This window comes from Amaranthus tricolor, chromosome 3 (assembly GCF_026212465.1).
Source record: "Amaranthus tricolor cultivar Red isolate AtriRed21 chromosome 3, ASM2621246v1, whole genome shotgun sequence".
Classification (NCBI taxonomy): Eukaryota; Viridiplantae; Streptophyta; class Magnoliopsida; order Caryophyllales; family Amaranthaceae; genus Amaranthus; species Amaranthus tricolor.
The window spans coordinates 34,334,034-34,355,120 of NC_080049.1; the positions used below are offsets into that span (position 1 = coordinate 34,334,034).

The 21,087-nt window shown below is 33.1% G+C and overlaps 3 protein-coding genes across 4 annotated transcripts; 2 read left to right on the forward strand and 1 right to left on the reverse strand.

Moving 5' to 3' along the window:
- The first annotated feature begins 951 nt into the window (after positions 1–951).
- On the forward strand, positions 952–10,321 carry LOC130808827 (phospholipase D delta). 2 transcript variants are annotated; one of them, XM_057674340.1, is made up of 10 exons: positions 952–1,957; positions 4,247–4,363; positions 5,084–5,278; positions 6,000–6,302; positions 6,832–6,900; positions 7,235–7,382; positions 7,968–8,116; positions 8,362–8,520; positions 9,262–9,462; positions 9,662–10,321. In XM_057674340.1, the coding sequence occupies exons 1-10, from the start codon at positions 1,046–1,048 to the stop codon at positions 9,956–9,958; spliced, it is 2,550 nt and encodes an 849-aa protein (XP_057530323.1). In that variant the 5' UTR covers positions 952–1,045; the 3' UTR covers positions 9,959–10,321. The 2 variants fall into 2 exon arrangements, with proteins under 2 accessions (XP_057530323.1, XP_057530324.1); XM_057674341.1 differs by having other exon boundaries at positions 6,093–6,302; positions 9,662–10,299.
- A 529-nt stretch (positions 10,322–10,850) lies between these two features.
- Positions 10,851–16,773, forward strand: LOC130808223 (bifunctional nuclease 2). Its single transcript, XM_057673700.1, has 9 exons — positions 10,851–11,192; positions 13,003–13,212; positions 13,312–13,364; positions 13,469–13,525; positions 14,976–15,041; positions 15,191–15,262; positions 15,721–15,830; positions 15,942–16,033; positions 16,152–16,773. Exons 1-9 carry the CDS (start codon positions 10,928–10,930, stop codon positions 16,247–16,249), a joined length of 1,023 nt encoding a protein of 340 aa, XP_057529683.1. The 5' UTR covers positions 10,851–10,927; the 3' UTR covers positions 16,250–16,773.
- A 766-nt stretch (positions 16,774–17,539) lies between these two features.
- On the reverse strand, positions 17,540–20,148 carry LOC130808225 (thiosulfate sulfurtransferase 16, chloroplastic). Its single transcript, XM_057673702.1, has 6 exons — positions 19,786–20,148; positions 18,959–19,084; positions 18,793–18,866; positions 18,383–18,453; positions 18,221–18,274; positions 17,540–17,796 (listed from the first exon to the last, which is right to left on the reverse strand). The coding sequence occupies exons 1-6, from the start codon at positions 19,959–19,961 to the stop codon at positions 17,722–17,724; spliced, it is 576 nt and encodes a 191-aa protein (XP_057529685.1). The 5' UTR covers positions 19,962–20,148; the 3' UTR covers positions 17,540–17,721.
- Positions 20,149–21,087: the final 939 nt, after the last annotated feature.

Sequence of the window (21,087 nt, forward strand, 5' to 3'; positions counted from 1 at the left end):
TTTAAACTACATTTTGTGAAGGGGTCTTAAACTGAACTGAAATTGTTTTAAGTGATGTAAAGTAAAAAGTCATTTTTTAAATAATTTTTCTTTCATATAAATGCATTAATTTTTTGAATAGTATTTTATAAGTAAATGATGATTGATAGACTATACAAAACATAAAATACACGAGATATACTTATAAGAGATTGATTTTTAGTGAGACGATATCAAATAAAGAGTTTATATACTTATAATATTTATTACAAGAACTATTTAAATGATGAATGGAGTTTAGAGATGTTCAATGGGGCAGGTCGACCCAACAGGGCGTAGAGGTGTTGGGCCAATAACAGGTCGGGTCATTAACAAGCCTTTGTGTAATGGATCGGGCCGTGTCCGATAATTATAGTAATTGGTTGTAAAAAATATTTTACCACTTTTTTTTTTAATATATTTTTAGATGATATTATTATATACATAGTTGAATTGACCCAAGGGGCCATAAAAGTATGATAAAAAAATCATTTTATGAACTTTTAAGAATCGAGTCAAAGTGGGTCGTATTTAAACAAGCTTTAACCCGCCCCGACCCGCTTAATATTTGATATGACCTGTCCGATCCGACATATTTAAAAATTTAACTCGATCCACACGAACCAGGCCCGTTGAACACCTCTAATGGGGCATATCTCATTGTCGTCTTGTATAACAATTGGTGAAAATGCATCAAGAAAATATACTTGATGATCCAACATTAATTCACCTTTTAACCGAACGCAATTCGCCAGACTTTAAAATAAATTTAAAATTATATAAAAATCAATATAAATAAAGTCAATTTTAATTTGACCATTATCTTCTATGTTTACAATTTCCAAGTCCAAGTCACAAGCTGGATGTGTGTCAAAAATCAAAATGATAGTAGTACTTTATGTTTCCCTCTTTTTACTACACGTTCTAATTTCCCTTCCCAATAAGCCAACCGCCCAACTACAGACTCACTATTCCCCATACAAACCCCAATCTCCAACTCCCTTTCTCATACTTCCAATCCACAACAATGGCGGAAAACCCAGAAAAAATGGTGTATCTTCACGGAGATCTACACCTCAAAATCTATGAAGCACGACATTTACCAAACATGGATCTCACTTCTCAACGTCTTCGTCTCTGTTTCACCGCATGCAATACTTGTTCTATACGTCCTAAATCCTCCTCCGATCATCCTTCCACCGAAAAACACCATAAACATCGCCATCGAATCATCACTAGCGATCCATACGTCACCGTTTTAGTCCCACAAGCTACTATTGCCCGAACTCGTGTCATTCGAAATTCACAAAACCCTCGTTGGAACGAACAGTTTCATATCCCATTAGCACACCCGGTAATCAATGTTGAATTTAATGTTAAAGATGATGATGTTTTCGGTGCTCAGATTATCGGTAGTTTTACTCTCCCTGCTTCTAGAATTCTCTCTGGTGAACTGATTTCTGGGTGGTTTCCTATCCTCTCTTCTTCTGGTAAACCCCCTAAACCTAATTCTGCGCTTCGAATTGAGATTAAATTTACCCCATGTGAACAAAACCCAGATTTTAAAATTACTGAAAATGGGGTGAAATCTACTTATTTTCCTCTCAGAAAAGGGGGGATTGTGAAACTTTATCAAGATGCTCATGGAAGAGATGATTTGTTACCGGAAATTAAGTTGGAAAATGGGGAAGTTTATAAGCAAGGAAAATGTTGGGAAGATATATGTTGCGCAATATCTGAAGCTCATCATTTGATTTATATTGTTGGGTGGTCGGTTTTTCATAAAGTAAAACTTGTAAGAGAACCCACTAAACCATTGCCAAGAGGAGGAGATTTAACTCTTGGGGAATTGTTGAAGTATAAATCTGAAGAAGGTGTTAGAGTTTTATTGCTTGTTTGGGATGATAAAACTTCTCATAGCAAGTATTTCCTCAACACAGTAATTCTTCTTCTTCTCTTTAATATTTTAGTATGCAATGTTTTGTGTTTTATGGTAAGGTTTGCCTCTAGTCTAGACCCTTTCCGGATACTCTTTCTGCAGGGAAGAAATGTGGACGAGAATAAAAGAGAATGACGAGTAATAGTAAATGATATTGATTTGTTAGATTTGGGACAGAATAGTAAAATAATTTGGAATGTTTGAGAATCTTTGCAAGGGCAAGGATTTGATTCATGCAACATATTTTGTTGATAAATTTGGTGTTGGAATCTGAACTGTATTAAGATGGTGGAAAAAGAAAATCTAATTGAATTTGTTTAACACTTTTACTTAAATGTAAGGCCCTTCCTCCTTTTTAAAAAATTTCCCTTTTAAAGTTAGAAGAATTTTGAAGTTTTCTGGATATGTCAACGAATGGACTTTAATTTGGGTTTTGGGTTCCAGAAAGTGAAATGTGAGTTGTGAAATGACATTTTCATTTGGAAAATTAAGGTTGATAGAAGAATTATCTTATAAATTGGTAGTTAGTAGGGGTATTATTTTATTTAGGGTATAATGATAATGGGAAATGTGTTTGAAACATGAGTATTAAAAATTTTAAACTAATTATTATCGTGAGAAATATGTGGGACTATAGTTTCTTTAATGAAATGATCTGGGAAATTTTAGTGCAAAAAAAGTTAGAGTGATGGTATTTCTCTACTTGTGATTAGTTGCTTCACTTTTGCTACAGTTTTCGTATTCACAATTTCGAATAAGATAAGAAGTAAAACATTATTGATTGATAATATTACAATGCAAATGTAACAACTAATTTGAACCAGTGTTTCTTTATAAAAAGTAGGAACAACAAAAGGAACGATTTGAGTATCCAAATTCCAAATATTGTAATTGAAAGGAATGGACTTTGGACCCTCTAATGCTGAGAAAAGATGTAGAAGAAAGTAGAAAAACAAAGTTTAATGGTGTCTTGGCCACCTCCCCTCAAAAGTTATTATATTTCTGAATTATTCAACAATACATAATAAAATCTCTTGCCATTGTAAGCTCCCCCTCTAGAGCTTACAACCTCCAACAATAGAGTCTCTCATGAATACAAGTCTCACTCCAGAGTTAAATAACTCTATCACTTGATTGTATTCTCACCCCAAATTCTCAACCCTAATACGAGGTTACGACTCCTTATATAGCCCAAAAATTCAGAAAAGGAATCTCACAAAAGGACATTAAGTGTCCCAAATCATATGTACTTGTCTGTCCAGATAAGGACCAAACAAAACAACTCACGGAGTAAAGGTGCTTGTTCGAGCTCTATTTCTTGTTCGATCTCCCAGCATCTGGTCCTTCTTGCTTCCTTTGCTGTTCCATCACCATCCCACTCAATCCCCAATGCATCCCCATCACTTCCATCATTGATGTATGCCATGGTTTGAGCTATGATGTGATCCAAATTACTTTTGAGTATGGGTGATTTGGCCCTTGTCCTAACAGTATTTATTTGCGAAATTGCTGATTACAAATAGATTCAACTTGTATACCAAGGTTTCCTAGCTTTTTTTAAAAAGATCTTTGATAAGGTTGTTGATTAAGGGCAAATGCATGATTTGGATTTGGTGCGTTAGGAAAAAGTTGAAATGGCTAGTTGATTTGAGAAACAGTAAGATGCAATAGATAGCATCAAAAAGGAGTGGTCGATAATTTTCAGATAGAATAAGAGCTTGTGGTATACTGTTGGTTGTAGTGATGGTGAAGTGGCAATTTATATGATCATATCATCTTATGACTTACATCATCTTGTGGATCTTTGATAGTTATTCATTTACAATCTTAATGTATCTTGACAGAACATATGGATGATTGCATTATATTTTTTATTGGTTTCCATCCCCTGGAATAAAAAATCCAAGAACACAACCTTTCTTAATGGAACTTTCTAATTTTTGTGAAATGATTATTTTGTTAAAGGTTATTTTGTGAATCATTATTGGGGTGATTTTAGTAGTTTAGATAGTATTTCGCCTGAAACTTATTGTACGTTTCTATTCTTCTCTCCTAAGCATCATCTCATCTCGGACCATGCCCAAGAAAAGGAACTGTTTGGCATTTGAAATGTCAATGCTAAAATTCATCATGTTTATTTTTGTGGATTTGATTTTTCAAGATGAGATGGTTTTAGGCGGTTTTTTGGATTGAGCTAGAGGATATTGTTTTCAGCTTACTGGTTTGGAAAATATGGAAATTGCAAAACGTTATTACGCTGATCTATTGATATATATTTTTGGTTGTAAGGAAGGGGTTATGCAAACACACGATGAGGAAACACGGAAGTTTTTCAAACATTCTTCAGTTACATGTGTCTTATCACCTCGTTACGGCAGCAGTAAACTTAGCTACTTCAAGCAACAGGTACACACCATTTTGTGAGGCTATATTCATATGCTGCTCTAGTGTAATAATTACTCACTCTGCATAAATAATACTTCACGTTGCTGCAACATCTTTTAGATATGGCGTAATCTTATCAAAGATGCATTTTTTAATAGCTGGTTCATTTTTATGATTTTCTCGTAACTTAATCTAAGTTGCATATTCTGAAAGCTTGTACAAATGCTTTGTAGCAAATAAAAAGCCTTAAAAAGAAATATAACTTTAAGCAGATAGAGGGGGAGTACTAAAAGACTAAACTGTTAATTGCTATCAAATTGTTAGTTTTAGTCAGGAAAAATCCTGTACATAAATAGCTTGGTCGATATTGATCCAAGCATGCTTTTATTAATGAGAATGGGAAAAACTTGAAGATTTTTTTTTTTTTCTTCTAATTTCTCGAGTTTTCCCCCTATATGATATTGGTGATTATATAACTTGAATGATTTGATATGTGTAGGTTTTCAGATTTCTGAGCCTAAGTGCATATTGCATTTTTAGTTCCATTCGTTTGGGCCTTATGTCACTCTTGTGTGGTAGTTCAATGTAAGGTTGTTAAAATATGTGTTTCAAGGCTGCTTGACTACTCGGCCATTCATTGTCTGTCATTCTTATTCTTTGCTATAGTTTCATATTACTTGAGACCTTTACATAGTTTGCTTCACACTTGTTCCTGAAGTTTATTTTGTAATATCTCTGCAGGTTATTGGGAACTTGTTTACACATCATCAGAAATGTGTTCTTGTTGATACTCAGGCATATGGTAATAACAGAAAGATTACTGCCTTCCTAGGAGGTATAGATCTGTGTGATGGACGCTATGACACACCCGAGCATAGACTCTTCCATGACCTCGACACTGCATTCAAGGATGATTTTCACAACCCCACATTTCCTGTGAGTATATCTGCCTTGTTTTGCTTTAAGGGTTTTACTGGGGTAGCAGTTGGTTCTACTGTTTAAACCGATGTTACATTAAACAAAATTCAATTCGACATGAGAAATGAAACAAGAAATGTTAATTTAGTGTTGCAGAAACTTGAGAAACGAAATTTGATCCAATAGAAGCTAAGATAGGGCCATAATGCTATCCGAATACATTGATTGTAAGCAAAAAATATAACTATAACAACAATCATAAATATAATGTTTCCATCATGATGGAAATGAGAAACAAGAAACGTTAATTTAATGTCTTGTTTCAAATTGTGTTTCCGTACAGTTTCAGTATGAACGGTTCTAAGAGCAATATAGGGCATAGTCTTGCGTTTCGCGCTTCAATGGTTTAAACCTCAAAGTTGCTTGTTAAAATGTACTGTGGTGTGTTTATCTGTCTCTAACCGCTTCATTAGATTTTCGACTGATATCATTATGCTTTTTGTTACTCTAAATATTAAGACCTTCCTGTACATGCATGTTTGTTTGCCTGTGATTTTGGTGAGTCTGTACATATGTATATGCAAAGTAAGGCCCGAGATTTTGGTGAATTTCTACATATATATGTGCATATTATGAGATCATCTATGAGTTTTATCCTTTTAGTCTTTGCTCCATTCTATAATTATTTTTTATTTTATCCTGTAATATTAATCTGTTTTCCGATTTCTTGATTTCCTAGACTGGGACAAAAGCTCCCAGGCAGCCGTGGCATGACTTGCATTGCAGAATAGATGGTCCTGCTGCATATGATGTTCTTATAAATTTTGAGCAGAGATGGAAAAAAGCAACAAAATGGAAAGAGTTTGGATTGCGGAAGAAAATGTCTCATTGGCATGATGATGCTTTGATAAAGATAGATCGGATCTCTTGGATTCTTAGTCCTCAGCATGCAGCTGCAGATGATGATGTCACTGTAGTTCCAAAAGAGGATCCTGCACTATGGGTTTCAAAGGAAGGGCATGCAGATAATTGGCACATTCAGGTAATACGATTGACAAATTAACTTAACTCGAACCCTTTTTTTTTTACCTCTTAGGGCATGCTTGGATTGGGTGTAAATATTTAAGAGGTGAAAAGAAGTCAAAGTAAGAAAATGAAGTTGATAAATGAGAAATTAGTGAAATTTGATTGTTGTAGAGGTGGAAGACTGGTTGCAAAGTGATGAAAAATAAAGGGAGCTCTTAATTTTGTGGGGTAAATATTTATCCTAGGGGAGGGTGGGGGAACCTATTACTTCCATAATAGGGGAAATCATCTTCTTTTTCTTTTATTATTTTTATTTTATGCTTATTTTACCTTCTTCACAAGTATTTCAACTACTTTAAATGCATCTCTATTTGCTTTTATTTCATTAGTTTGATTTTATTTTCCCCCTTAATTATTTACACCCAATCCAAGCATACCCTTAATCTACTATTTTTCCTCTTTTCTGTTCCTCGTGGCTATTTTTGTTTGCTCATTTGTTTAATGTCTTTTCTTTTTATTCAAATTTCTCCAAATCGTATTTACAGGTAATTAGATCCATTGACTCAGGATCACTGAGGGGATTCCCTAAATCTGTCCAGCTTGCTAAGGCTCAGGTTAGCATCTTTTACGGGTCTCATGATTTTTTCGTATTTTTTAAATCATCAAATTATTATGCAATCCACCAAGGCTGTTATCAAATATTATGACAAGTTCTGTATTTCTAAAATGTCTTTATGTTCTCCTTTCTGCATCAGATGCTTTGCACAAAATCATTTCAATGCTATAAAATTACGTCATGTGATTTGATAGCAAAGTTGGTGAAACGTACAAAAAAGTTTCTTATGATTAGAACTTTGTACTTTGTTGGATATTGTATTTCTGTGGATAACGGGCTATTTCCATTCATTATTCAGATCTCTCACTTGTTATTAACCTCATGTTCTGCAGAATCTCGAGTGTGCAAAGAATCTGGTTATAGATAAAAGCATACAAACAGCATATATCCAGGCAATCAGATCTGCACAACACTTTATATATATTGAAAATCAGTATTTTCTAGGGTCATCTTATGCATGGCCTTCTTATAAAAATGCAGGTCTGTCCAATACTCTTGTTATCATGTGAAGTTCTAAGATTATAAATTACATGGTTTGACACTTGACAGTCAGAATTCTAGGGATTTTGTTGAATCTTCTATTATTTGGGAAGTCTATTATTAAGAGTTGGTCATTGTAATTACTTGTATGAAGGCTTTGAAAGCATAGAAAATAGATGCTCCCTCAATCCAAAATTGTTGGCTATATTTTGTTCTACTCCATCCCAATATATAGGCCTTTTTAAAAATTTTGTATATTAAAACTAACCTTACCATTATATACTTAATGACACCATTTAACTTTAATTCAAGGAAAGTACGATGATGTAGAAGTTGTAATAGTTAAGTATCGTTACAGACATGTGGAGTTATGGTATTTTAATTAAATTCCTTGTGAGGATTCTAATAAAATGCAGCTTGTTTATTGTATATGATCACTTTCTTCTTTGTCCCATTTAATTTCATTTTTATTTGTTTTTATTGATTCATGGCAACATATGTTTTCAAATGTAGAATTATGTTCTATTCATCAGTCCTATAACATAGTGAGGTTACTTATGTTTCTCGCTTTTATGCAATTATCAGGAGCTGATAATCTGATCCCTATGGAGTTGGCGTTGAAAATTTCCAGTAAAATAAGAGCGAAGGAAAGATTTGCGGTTTATGTAGTCATACCAATGTGGCCTGAAGGTGACCCAAAGTCTGGTGCGGTGCAAGAAATTCTCTATTGGCAGGTTATTGGGACGTACAAATTTTTTATTTTCTCTTGGCACTCATCAATTATTTCACAAGAATAGGATTTTTGTGTTTTTGAATGAAGTGTTTGCTGGTACTTAAAAGAAGTTCTTGAAGATTTAGCTTTTTCCTTTGCTTTAATGCATCCTGCTTTCTTATCGATAAATAAAAACATACACCGATTTCATGACTTGTTTCTAGGAAGAATACTGGCTAATATTGGTGATCATTTTGTTTCATACAGGGGCAGACAATGGAAATGATGTATGGCATTGTTGCACGTGAACTGAAAACACTGCAGCTTACAGACTTTCATCCTCAAGATTATTTAAATTTCTATTGTCTTGGTAAGAGGGAAGAACTCCCTGAGGAATTGTTGAAGGAAATGAATCAATCTAACAAGGTAGCTTTTCTTCACTAATGATTAATGGCCCTTGAATGATTATGTTCTATTATTGTTGGTTATGAAAATTTTCATGCTATTAGTGATAACTTGGGCCAAATGTATAACTACAAGACAAAAGGAATAGAAAGAAGTGAAAAGTTATTTCCAAATATCCCATACAAGTAATATTATATAAGTAGTTCTAAAAATACGTAAACGTAATTATTATTATTGTACATGATTTATTAAGAGATCTCAATTTCACCATAAGCATTTTTCTTACAATCATCAACCATTATGAATATCTGTAATACATCTTGCAACGTGATATTTTCTATAAGAAAATGGACATAACATAATTAGTAATAAGACTGTTCTTTTCACATTTAACATATATAGAATATATCTTTCAACGGGTGCGAAAAGTCTTGTTGGGATCCTCTATAGAGATAATCAGTTGAGTATTGTATATGCAAATGACTCACTAAATCACGTGCATTTCTTATTTATGTTTGAATTCCATTACCTTCGCTAGTGACTGTAAATTAACTCTACCTTTTCTGCTTGGACACGCGCTTGCATGGTGTCCTTTATTTCAATTGGGTTGAAGATTTATAGTTCTTTGGTTTCAGATTATAATAGACTATAGTAAAATGATTCACTAAATCATGTGTATTTCTTCTTGTGAAGTTGCAAATGATAGTTTGCTCCCAATAGTCAATTTTAAATGTTCATTTCCTTACAAAATCATCCTATCAGGTTTCAGATTCATTCAATCAGCGCAGATTCATGATTTACGTACATGCCAAGGGAATGATTGTTGATGATGAGTATGTTATAGTGGGATCAGCTAACATCAACCAAAGATCTTTAGCCGGTACTAAAGACACAGAGATTGCTATGGGTGCTTATCAACCACATCATACTTGGTCTAGCAAAAACAGGCATCCAAGAGGCCAGGTTTGTGCTCATGGTTATTCTTCCCTACTATTTTTCATAAATTGCTCTCCCCTTTGTACCCTATGTGTTGTGATTAAGGCTTTGACATTGTTATTGTTAGAGATTTCCTTTTATCAGTTTAGCATTAATTTGGTGCTGGCTGTATAAAACCGCCTTTATATGTTGTACCACCTACTAAGTCGATAAAAATTTCCTGCAGATCTATGGTTATAGAACATCACTGTGGGCTGAGCATCTTGGGACACTACATGGAGCATTCGATGAACCGGAAAGTTTAGAATGTGTGAGAAAGGTGAATGAAATTGCTGAACATAACTGGACCAAATTCACAGCTGAAACCTTCAGCACATTGCAGGGTCACCTTCTCAAGTATCCCTTGCAGGTCGATGCTGATGGTAAAGTGGCTCCCTTGCCTGACCAAGAATCCTTCCCTGACATTGGGGGAAAAATTATGGGTGCTCCTTCCACTGCACTGCCAGACGTTCTTACAACATAAATCCTCAGGGAGATATACCGATAATAGTCGACTTAAAACACTGCTTGCGCATTTGCACCTTTTGCACAGCATCATTTGTTGTAAGAGTATTGTTTTTTAATTTTTGTTGTTTCCTTTAACCCTTTTCGTTAGGAGAGTTGCTAGAAGGGGCTTGCTGGACGATCGATAACATGTAAATGTAGCCTGTGGTAGATTTGTGTATAGTCGAGCAAAATTTAATTGTTTAGCAGAGTACATCACGTACACGATACAAGTACATATACATTGAAAGTATTGGATGATTTAATTCATTAATGCTAACTCTAAAAATAAAAAAGACGGGTAATTTTATTTCTACGTAGACACTAGTCTGAGAATTAAAAATTGAGTGACTTTGATATAAAAATTTGGATTTATTTTGAGCAAAATATCATTTATAACATTAAATTTTTGTGTGTGACAATATTATCGTGAGATGCACATTAAGAAGAGGTATATCAGCTCAGTTATAAAAGAGTTCGTTAAGTAAATAACTATGATTTATATACTGATATGTAGCACTATGCAAAATGTTTATTATTTTTATAATTTTTTTTTTATTTTAATTAATTTATTAATTTTATTTTTGTGTTTTGATAGTTAATTACAAATAATTGTGATTTATGAAGATTTTCTAGTTATAAAATGGGATAACGTTGTCGAGTCATGTTATGCTCACCGTCCAATAACATAACCAAAATTGATTCGACATAAATAAAAAAAAGAAAAAAAAGAAAAACCTGTGAAATTGCACTTTACGCGTAGGTGTCAGTTTTGAAACTGACATCTCATTCACTATCATGACTACCAACTGGTATTATAATTATATCTTCTTTTATCTTTTTATAAATATAAATATCTTTATCTTCCATTATATTTCCATTCTAATTTCTTCTCGCCATTTTTACGCTAACAGTTCTTTCTCTTCTCGTTCTTATCAAAGTCATAATTATGCTTATGAGTGCAGATTTGTGTGTTCGTGGATTCGGAATTTCTAGATTTGGTTCTTCGTCTTCCTCGGATCAATCTACTTTTCGTAAAAATTCTTTTTTGTTTCCTAATTTCAATCGATTTTCTTTGCGATTAATTAACCCTCAAAGGATTCGTAAATCCGCTTGTATTTCTTGTGATAATCCCTCACATGGTAACTTTGATTTTAAATCTCACCGCCATCAATCTGAGGATGATTATCTCGAAGCTTCTCTCTTAATTTCAGGTATTTTCTTTTATTGGTTTTCTGTTGAACATTTCTGCTTTGGATTTCAAACTTCATTTACTATGTACAATAGGGGGAAAATTGGGTTCGGAATTGAGATGTGATTTTTAAGTGATGTATTTTTTGGGGTTCTTTCTTTTCTGGGTAGCTAAAATTGTTAATGCTTATGGAATTATGGGAGTGATTTGTTCATTGGTTGTTATTGTTTTCTTAGTCTAGGTTTTTGATTAATCGACTTTAAAGTATTGATTTTTACTTGTGAAATTTTCTAATTGTAGGCTAGTAATTACACATGGACAACTCAAGTTCACTCTCATTTTTAGATGTTAATTGGGTTAATTGGTAGCCATGGTAGGTGGTAAGTGATATATTATAGTATAACATATGCAGGGCTGCCTAGGACATGTTATATACTCTAGTAATGTCAAGAGACAAACGCGTGACTTACGTAGCTTTTGATACCATACAATATGTTATCGTGAAGGAATTCAGAGGGGTAGGAAGAGAGCAATGTGCTATATTGCTTACATTTGGATGTGGAGTGTTGAAAATGTAGGTTTTGAAAGGTTTTTCCTTGATATTTTAATCAAGGCAAATACTCTATACTTCCTTGAGAGTGTATATAAGAAGCTACATTTCCTGAACATTTATAACATCAATTGGCAGTTGTCATAAATACAAAAAATATATTCATGCTCTTGTATGCAACCTTGGCACATTTAGGAAAGTCCTTTGATTAACCTTATTTTTCCATTGTTGGAAAGGTATGAAGGGAAAATGATAGCTCACTAGTCATTGTTGTCTAAACATACATTGAAGTTTTTCCTATGGTTGTGTTTCCCCATATAAGTATGAAATGTGATTATTTTTGGGTGTATGGGTCGAACTTATGAGATTAGAGATTACACCCAAATCTTTTATAAATATTAAGGATTTGACATTCTTTTTGTAAATGCTCTCTAATTCTCTAATACAAATCATCATGCTCTTCTTAGCACTCATTTCTAAGTAAGGGCATCTTGTAGCATCCAGCTATCAACTATTTCTATTTTCTCAGATGTGAGAATCGATTTGGTAATAATGAAATAGTAACCTGAGCCATATTTTTGTAGGAATGTCCTCTTTTACAATGTGTTAAGAAGAAAGCTATTCTTGTCTATGCAAGCTACTTTTGCTGTAGCTTCCCTAGAAAGTACGGTGAACATTCTTTTAAGATTTTGTAACCTTAAGAACATATTCAGAGTGAAATTGATCTACGAAAATTTTTCTGTTTGTCAGGGAGATCAAATAAACAAGAGTGTGTGTGTGTGGGGGGGGGGGGGGGCAGCAATATTATTGTCATTTAAGTATCTAATTTTTGGGTTATCAAATCCACATTACATACAATTTGGTGTTTCAAACTTGTTTTGTATTTGCTCGTTTATTAAGCAAATTGTATACTAGTGTTGCTATTTTTCGAACAATGAAATTTCAATGTTGTGATGTACATGTACTGCTTTAAAATCAGCCAAAGATGAAGGCTTTGAGGACATCAAGAACCAGTCTAAAACTTCAATGACATGTTTTATAACTTTTATGACATTTTGATAACTTTTGATGATTATGAGATGGTATCTGATATCTTAAACTTTAATGTACTGCTTTAAAATCCCTTTAAAACTTGAAGCGTGCGAATTGTATGGTATCTAATAACTTTGACGATTTTTAGATGGTACAATGATGCCTTGCACACATACATTGGGAATAAAGAATGTGGTTATGTTCTTCCATATGCAAAAATTTTTTGTCTAATAAAACTTGGCTGCTTTAGAAACTGTGAGACATCACCATTTGCGCAAGCAAGGATTTCGAGGGGAGTTGAAAGGCTTTTCTGGCCGATTTCTTCCTGTTTCATCCCAAATGAAAGATCGCAGATATGAAGTCAATTCCTTAGGATTGGGGATTCTTCGTCAGTTTCGTCACCCAACTATTTTTCTCAAGATATCTTGTGAAGGGGATTTCTTGCTTCCCATTGTTGTAGGTACTTGGTCTTAACCTCCCTTGGTAGTTTTTCTGATTAATTATACTTCATACAAGTGTGGTGATAATTTGTGATTTGATTATTTTAATGATATTGCAGGAGAGTTAGCAATTGAGAGACTAATTGACTCCCTAAGTGAGGACAATGATGGGGTAATTCTATATTCGAAGTGATTTTCATTGTTTATTTTTTGTTGGGGAGGATGATGTTGGAGGCTATTGGTCAAAGATATTTAACATTTTCTCTTTTTTTTCAGGATTATTCAAATGAATTTCAATTATTGAGGAATGTGGTGTTTGGACTTGGAAATGAGGTATATAGTTAAATTTTCTTGCTGTCTGATAAATCCTAAAGGTTTTAATCAGCAGCCACTTTCTGATTTGTCATAAGTTCACTCTTAAGGTTCTATTTGGTCATCGAAGTATCACACATTCAACAATATGGATTAGCATTCTTTCTAGGCTTCATCTCCTTTTAATGCATGAATTTCTTGTGGCAAACTATACCGAAATTGAATTAGCAAGGGATTGAGTCAAATATCTTAGTAAGCTATCATTTAATCTTTTTGTTGTCAAGTAGCAGGTCCCCCAGTGCAATATGCTGCTATTGGAAGATAATGCAGCCTAAGTCTTAAACCCTACTCCACCTTGCCATAATCAGGAGCCTCTTGTGTGGTATGATCTTGGGGCTCCTTTTTCTTATGGCTATTATGTATGGTTTTCTATGTTCCTACTTGTAAGACCTAGGAATGTTTGCTTGTATTCTGTAATTCAGCTACCAATTTTGACGTCCTTTTTTTCCATTGAACTTTCCTTCATCATCTTTTTCCCTTCTAAAATCTAATCCATGCTTTGCTACCCTAGTGTAACAGCTATTTCTGTGAACATTATTTTTGCTCTTTTTTTAAGTGGGCAGGGGGGTGGGGGTTATATTTAAGTTTGAAGTATGTATTCTGTGTCAACAGATATTATGAGAACTAAGTTGGGTTCCTGTTCCTGGGACTTAATTTTGATGAAAGCTTATTTTTCACATCGTAGTTCCTCTCTAGAATCTTTTGATAAGCCACATGATACATTCTCCTTTATTGTTGTTCAATTGAATGTTGAATTATTGATTACTATGATGACTGTCCATTAATCACTTTTTTTCCCTGAAAATTAATGTTTAACCAAGTTTTTCTTAGGTTGTTTGGTTCCAAGTTAATTGCCTTGAAATTTCTAATTCCCAGGATTTGCTTTTTTGACTAGTTATATGGTTGACATAGTTTGCCCAAGCATAGGAAGTGCAAATTACCTTGGAAGTTCAAATTCCAACGAAGGTGTAGGAATTTAATTACCCAGAGGGAGGGTGGGTGGGTGAATCTAAATTTTGGTGTCAATCAAACTAAAAAAAGCCAATTCCTAGGAATTTGACCAATGAATTTACTTCCAAAGAAATAGAGTTTCCGTTGGAATTTAATTTCAATGTCTACCAAACGAGACAAGTGGGGGCAAATTAATTTCCTATCTCCTTATAAAGAGAACCTACTAAACTTTATATTGTTTAACAAAAACTATGTCATCTTTTTTTAATGTCTGGAGTGTAACCAAATCAATGTTTCAAAATATATTTCCTTTTTGTTTTTTTCCCTTTTCCTTGTAAATTATGGTAGGATACTCTGTTAGTTTTTCTTTTTAAAGGGGCTATGTCTAATAATGATTGGCATAGTGATGGTTTTGGATGAGTTTGTCATCTCATGTTTATCTTTCCACATCAAATGTCAGGTAAGGATGGTGAAAATCACTAAAAGAGTGGTCAATACATATTTTGCTCGAATACATGCTGGCAAGGTAAGGTTTTTATTTTTTGCAAATGGCTTTCCCGTAACTAAATAGTAAATGACTAAATGTATTTGATTGATAGGGTGGCTTGTTCTAGATCCATATGTATTTGTATCTTCATAACTTAAGTAGAGTTTCTGGGTTTTGGCTAATGACAGATAGAGGAGAGAGGAGATTTTAGTGTGGACGCACGACCATCGGATGCCATCAATGTAGCGCAAAGATGTAAGGTACATGAACATGGGCACCACAGCTGAAGATATGGCTCTATATAAGATTTTTTTTTTCTTAGGCTACCATGACAGCCACAAACACGACCTCCTAATAGCACACAATAGAAACACACATTCCCCTCCAAAAAAAGAATCAGGAAAAAAATAAAAAAGAAAGGGATTAAAGGCTTTCTGAAGTTTTGATTTTGGGGAGCTTAAAGGAAAATATGGAGTTGCATTGTTTTGGTTTGCAAGTTCATCATTATCTCAGCTCAGAACATCCCCACATGCCCAAATAAAGGAAAAAGGGGCAGTTCTTGAAAAGTAAAATGAGTTTTTCCTCCCCTTCATTTCATCTTATTAAACCGGCCTCTTTTTTATAATTAGTTAATTTCGGCGTTTGCCATTGTTGTAATCTTTAAAATGTTCTTTTTGGTTGTGCCCTAACTATATGGCGGTATATTTCTTGCACACAGGCTCCAATATATGTTAATAAGCAAATTGTCTTGATGGATGCTATCAAGATTGCTTATGGGACTGGCCGAGTCCGTGATACAAAACCTATTTATGATGTTGTATTGGACAGGTATACCTAGTACTCATAGGGCTTCCATTGAAATGGCCCTGTTAGTTAAAATTCGTTTATTTGCATCTTAAGTAAGGAATTACTGTTTCAAATAGTTAAATTTCTGTGCAGCCCTATGGATGGTCCGGATTTTCTGGTTCAGGAATTAACTCTTTTACAGAGTATGAAGTTAGCAGTGGAAGAAGAAAGGTACAATGATGCAGGTACGTCGTAGAAAACATCAATTTAACCTGTTAACAAGTTTCCTATCAAATTGTATCACAATTTTTGTTTGTTGTGATTGCATTTAATCAACTTATACGTCTAAATAATGGCATACAGCAATGTTGAGGGACGAACTGACAAAGCTTCGCAATTCTGAATGTCAAAATTCACTACCAACAAATTGGCAAGAAGCATCAACCCCAGGACTACTCTAATTTTGATTCGGAGTATGCTTCAGTAGATCATCGCGCTACAAGCATACACGTGGCATCTTACCCCTGGATGTAGAGGCATTTCAGCACTAAAAGGAAGCATTGTTTTTGGTTAAAAATTGTCTTCTGTACAGGTTCATCTTCATTCCATTGCATTCATTAGTCTGTCTTATCTAAATGTAAATATGTTTGTAAATCTCACAAGTAGGCCTTTAGGCTTTAGGAATTACATATAATACTCCTATATCCAGTAGAACCAAGCGGAAAAGACTGATGACTGATCTAGATTAAAACCTGTATGCTAGATTAGTTTGTCTGAATGCAGCCAGTTGTAGTTCTACTATAGTGGACTCCTAGGTCCTATCTAGTTGTATTTGCAGTTTACAACACCATAGCTATTGCAATATCTTTAGGGAGTAAATGAAATCTGCTCCAATCGCATCTGTGTTGTGCTGTAATATTCACATTTATATTTGATTGTATATGCTTCAATTCAAGTCTTGAGAGCTGATATGTTTCGTTTTAAATCTCCGATGGTTCGTCATGTATCTTTAGTAACTCTTACGCTATGTTTGGACGTGAGGAAACCGAGGGGGAAAAAGAAGAGGAAAGAAAATTCATAATTCAAATGACTATTTGAACAGTTTGATAAAATCCAAATTGTTTTTAATTTATACTTTCTTTGTTTTAGTGCTTAGTTCTCATTTGTTTTTTTATTATCTATTAATTTTAATTTATATTTATTTTATAGTTAAGTATTTTGTTTGATTCTTTTTAATATAAATTTACTAATGCTAATTTGCATAAATTTAATTTATTAATGATTGAAATAGTGTATTAACATGTATAAAAAAAACAAATGAAAACTTAGTTTTGTAATGCTGGAAGTAATAACTAAATATGCCAAGTCAAGTTTAGTTTTACATTTCCTTTGTCAATTTTAATTTGATCATCTCAATTCTAATACACAAATTTTTATTTGGACCGTATTTAAATGGGCGGGCCATTATTATGAAAAAACCAACTATTAAAAAAACATGTGCTGTCATTTGTCAATTTCAAATACCAACTTTAATAGTAGTAGGTTATAACTCCAACTTCAAATAGGGTCAAATACTCGCATTAATTTTTAGATTTTTCTCTCTTTTTTTAATTGTTGGGCTTGAGCCCGGAGAGTCGTCTTTTATAAAGACGGTCTCTAAAAAAAATCAACTCAATCAACTTAATTTTTTAATCTATATATTATCCGTTAAAGAGCAAACTTAAGGGGTAGAGGAGTTAGCAACGATGATGTCAAGGAAAGGTACAATCAAAAGATTCAAGTGCCAAATTTTGTAAACTTACATTTGGTGCATTTCTTAGCCCAAGGCTTTTTTATAGATAAGCTATTCAAAAGATGTACATGTTTAAAAAGTACGTATTTACACAATATTTTCCGATTCCAGTACAAGGTTATTTCCAATTAACTAACGTTGCTACACTTCATTTGGGAGCGTAGTTTGAGTCCAGGCTGAATAACCGCCAGCAACATCAACAATTCCCGTAAAACCCTGTAAACGTGTAAAATCAAGAGTGTTAAAGTTCTTTACATTAGTAGTCAGGAAGATTCTCAACATGTTTAACATGCTCAACTGTACAAGATCTCAAAAAATTGAAAGCTTCAATATCTTATTTATGTAGTATATATTTAATATTTAAAATACAAAGTTGTTTGAAAAATATCATAATTTTTGAAATTACACAGGTCTTATAAATCTTTTTTTAATTTTTGCTCTGCCCCTGCTAGTAATACTATTTGGCGGCAATGAGAATACAATTTATGTTGTGAACTCTTGGTTTCATTTACGAGGCCTCTTAACATTGTGAAATGCAAGAGATGAAATTCATCTAAAAAGAAAGATGTTGAGAATCAAGTCTGGCCCCTCCCCTTCCCTCAGCCGTAGGCACAAGAAAAAGGATGATGTTTATACTTACAGCAGCATGAAGATCATTTGCAGCCATAAGAGATCTCTTTCCAATTTGGCAACCCTGCACATAAATGAAAACCAAAAAAATTAATTGTAATGATATTAACTAGAAGAGCATGAAAAGGATGTTGCCTGTGAATAAAGAGTGAATTTAATGGATAGAACATACAACAAGAATTTCATCATCTTTGTCAAACTGTGATGACACTTGCTCTACAAATTCTGGGTTCTTTGTCATTTCTGTATCAGTCATGACACAATTCATAAGTCAGAAATGTATAAAGTAATTCAATTTCTATTTAATCAAATTTTGATCAAATAATCATATCTAAATTATGTAATTGTTTATAGTTATACTCATATGTATACTAATAACTCTGCTTAATCCGATGGAATCAGAAGCTAACGTGATGAAAGGTGACAACTTGTGAACGGGCGTGAAAGAGTATATAAGATATTAAAACTTTAACTATCAGCTTAAACTTTTAGCTTAGGGTGCGAATAACAAATTAACAAACATAGATGGATCTAAAAAATTTGATAAATGATTTCGTTGTAAGGATAGATGTGAAGGCTTACCAGAACCAATACGAAACATATAAGGAATGTTTACAGCACCAGGAACATGACCAGAACTGAACTCTTCAGGAGTCCTGCAAATTGTATCACCCATGACATGACCTATCCAATAGACGAAATGCGATAACAGGACTAATACGATGAAATAGGCTAAGAAAGGCCATACCGAACATCCAAGTAACGATGGCCAGCTAGAAGAAGTTCGTGAGCCACACGAACTGGTACCGATGTTGGAGCACCTGTTGTTGTAGTCATTGCCTCCAAATTGCTACTCATTCCTGCCCTTCTTGACCTGCATTTCACAAATTAAAATGGTAGGCAATCATAATAAATGGAGAGGAAAAAGAAATTCATTTGGACGAAAATTTAAACTGATATTTTAAATCACGTATCCAACACAAATTTTTTGGGATTAATTTTTTGGGATTAAGACTGGGTATATATTTTATCACATATATAAATATATTCAAGAGAAATAATCTTATAATGTAGGCTGTAGCCGACCCCAACGCATGATAGCTCCACAAACACAACTCATTTAGATTTAAAAAAAACTTTTCATAACGATACAAGAAAAACTATTTTTAGCAATAATTTTTAACGACTATTATTTTTAGCTACGTTGAAGTGTAATCTTTAAATAGCCTCGCTTTTCAAAAATAAATAATTAATTACTCCATAATTTATAAAGCTAGCAATTGACTATATCATTTTTGCATGCTAATTAACATCACAATATACAATATATATGTATAACTAGAAGTACTAACAATTTATTTGATAATCGGTACTAAATAATTAAAATCATAATAAAAAGTTTAACTTTAATAAAAATATCTCTTGACAAATTTAATGACCATGCAAATTCTTATTATCAGTTACTCTCTTTATCACCTAGAATTTAGAGACAGTGATAGTATTACTATTAAGAAATTAGTACTTAGCCATAATAATAATAATATTATATGATCTTAAAAATGGATGAAATAGTACCTGTAATAAGTGGAATTCCTCCTTTGGGGTTGGCTAAAACGGCATCGTATAGGAAGCAAAGAAGTAGAGTTTTTGATAGAAATGAAAGGTGGTGAACAAAATCCACCATGGATAAGGATGTCGGTGAGTTTTTGAGGTCGTACAAGTGTTTGGTGGCTTCCACAAATTGATGCCATTTTTGTTTTTTTGGTTTAGTTTGAAGTTTTAATTGTGTAATAATGTAAAGAAATTAGCAAATCTGAATGGAAATAAAGAGAGAAAAATAAGAATGTATTTAAAGAAAAAAGTGAAAAAGTTAAAAATGAAAAGATAGGGACGATGAATAGATGACTAAAAATAAAAAAAACATGAATCATTGCCACGCAATTTGTAATTCTGGGTTGTTACAAGTTATGGATATTTGTATGGATGGATAATGTTTAACTGTTTATAGACAAAAAACTGGAAATTAAAGGGATGGGCCTCGTAGGAGTATTAATTAGGTATGGTCCAGCTCCACATCATATGTAGGGCCCGTTTCTAAACATCTGTCAGCTAATCTCTTCACTCATCACTCACGTTCTTCTATACACTTCTGATCTTTTAGCTCGCTTCTATCACTGCCCTGAGCATTTTATCTATTTTTTGTTATATTATAGATGTTATATTTGACTTTTTATTTAATTTAATATATTATTTTGATTATTTATATATTATTTAAAAATTATAAAAATATAATATTATAAAAATATGGGATCAAAAAATTTTAAAAATATCTTACTTGATTATATTTTTTCTTATATATAAGTCGTAATGTATAAAATAAATTTTAAGAATAATAGCGTTAATAATTTTAATGTAGCATGAAAAATATTTTTTTTGGAAATTTTTACTTAACATGATTAATAGATTTAAATTGGGACGTGCATTCTTCTATAGGATTTTATGCTCTTTGTACGGATTTTTATTATCGTGACTTGTGAGAGGATCTCATTTAAAATTTGTTTTCTTTTTAGTTTAATTATAAAGTAAGGATAATTTGACAAATTCTCAAGAGTTTTTGTTGACAAGCCCAAAATCACGAGTGAGTTTAATGTTAAAGTGAAAATTTAAATGAATCAAGTAAAAAATTATAAACAAATCAAAAAATAAGTAATGTTTTAACATATTTCTTAAAGTAATCATTTTTTTTCTCAGAGCTGAAGTTTGAATTGTTCGCTATTAGTAACAGCGAATAAAGAGGGCTGGTCCAAAAAAAGTCAAGTTCTTTGCTCACTGTTACTAACAGCGAACAAAAACTTTGATTTTTTTTTTCACCAAGTT

Bases quoted from the DNA above. Each gene is read 5' to 3' on its own strand.
- LOC130808827 (XM_057674340.1), top strand. From the start codon at position 1,046: ATGGCGGAAAACCCAGAAAAAATGGTGTATCTTCACGGAGATCTACAC. The intron at 8,117-8,361 runs GTTATTGGGACG...TGTTTCATACAG, and splicing joins AAGAAATTCTCTATTGGCAG to GGGCAGACAATGGAAATGAT. The intron at 9,463-9,661 runs GTTTGTGCTCAT...AATTTCCTGCAG, and splicing joins ACAGGCATCCAAGAGGCCAG to ATCTATGGTTATAGAACATC.
- LOC130808223 (XM_057673700.1), top strand. From the start codon at position 10,928: ATGCTTATGAGTGCAGATTTGTGTGTTCGTGGATTCGGAATTTCTAGA. The intron at 13,213-13,311 runs GTACTTGGTCTT...ATGATATTGCAG, and splicing joins CTTGCTTCCCATTGTTGTAG to GAGAGTTAGCAATTGAGAGA. The intron at 15,831-15,941 runs GTATACCTAGTA...ATTTCTGTGCAG, and splicing joins TATGATGTTGTATTGGACAG to CCCTATGGATGGTCCGGATT.
- LOC130808225 (XM_057673702.1), bottom strand. From the start codon at position 19,961: ATGGCATCAATTTGTGGAAGCCACCAAACACTTGTACGACCTCAAAAA. The intron at 18,867-18,958 runs GTATGGCCTTTC...TACAATTTGCAG, and splicing joins CATCGTTACTTGGATGTTCG to GACTCCTGAAGAGTTCAGTT. The intron at 17,797-18,220 runs GTAAGTATAAAC...ACACGTTTACAG, and splicing joins CAAATGATCTTCATGCTGCT to GGTTTTACGGGAATTGTTGA.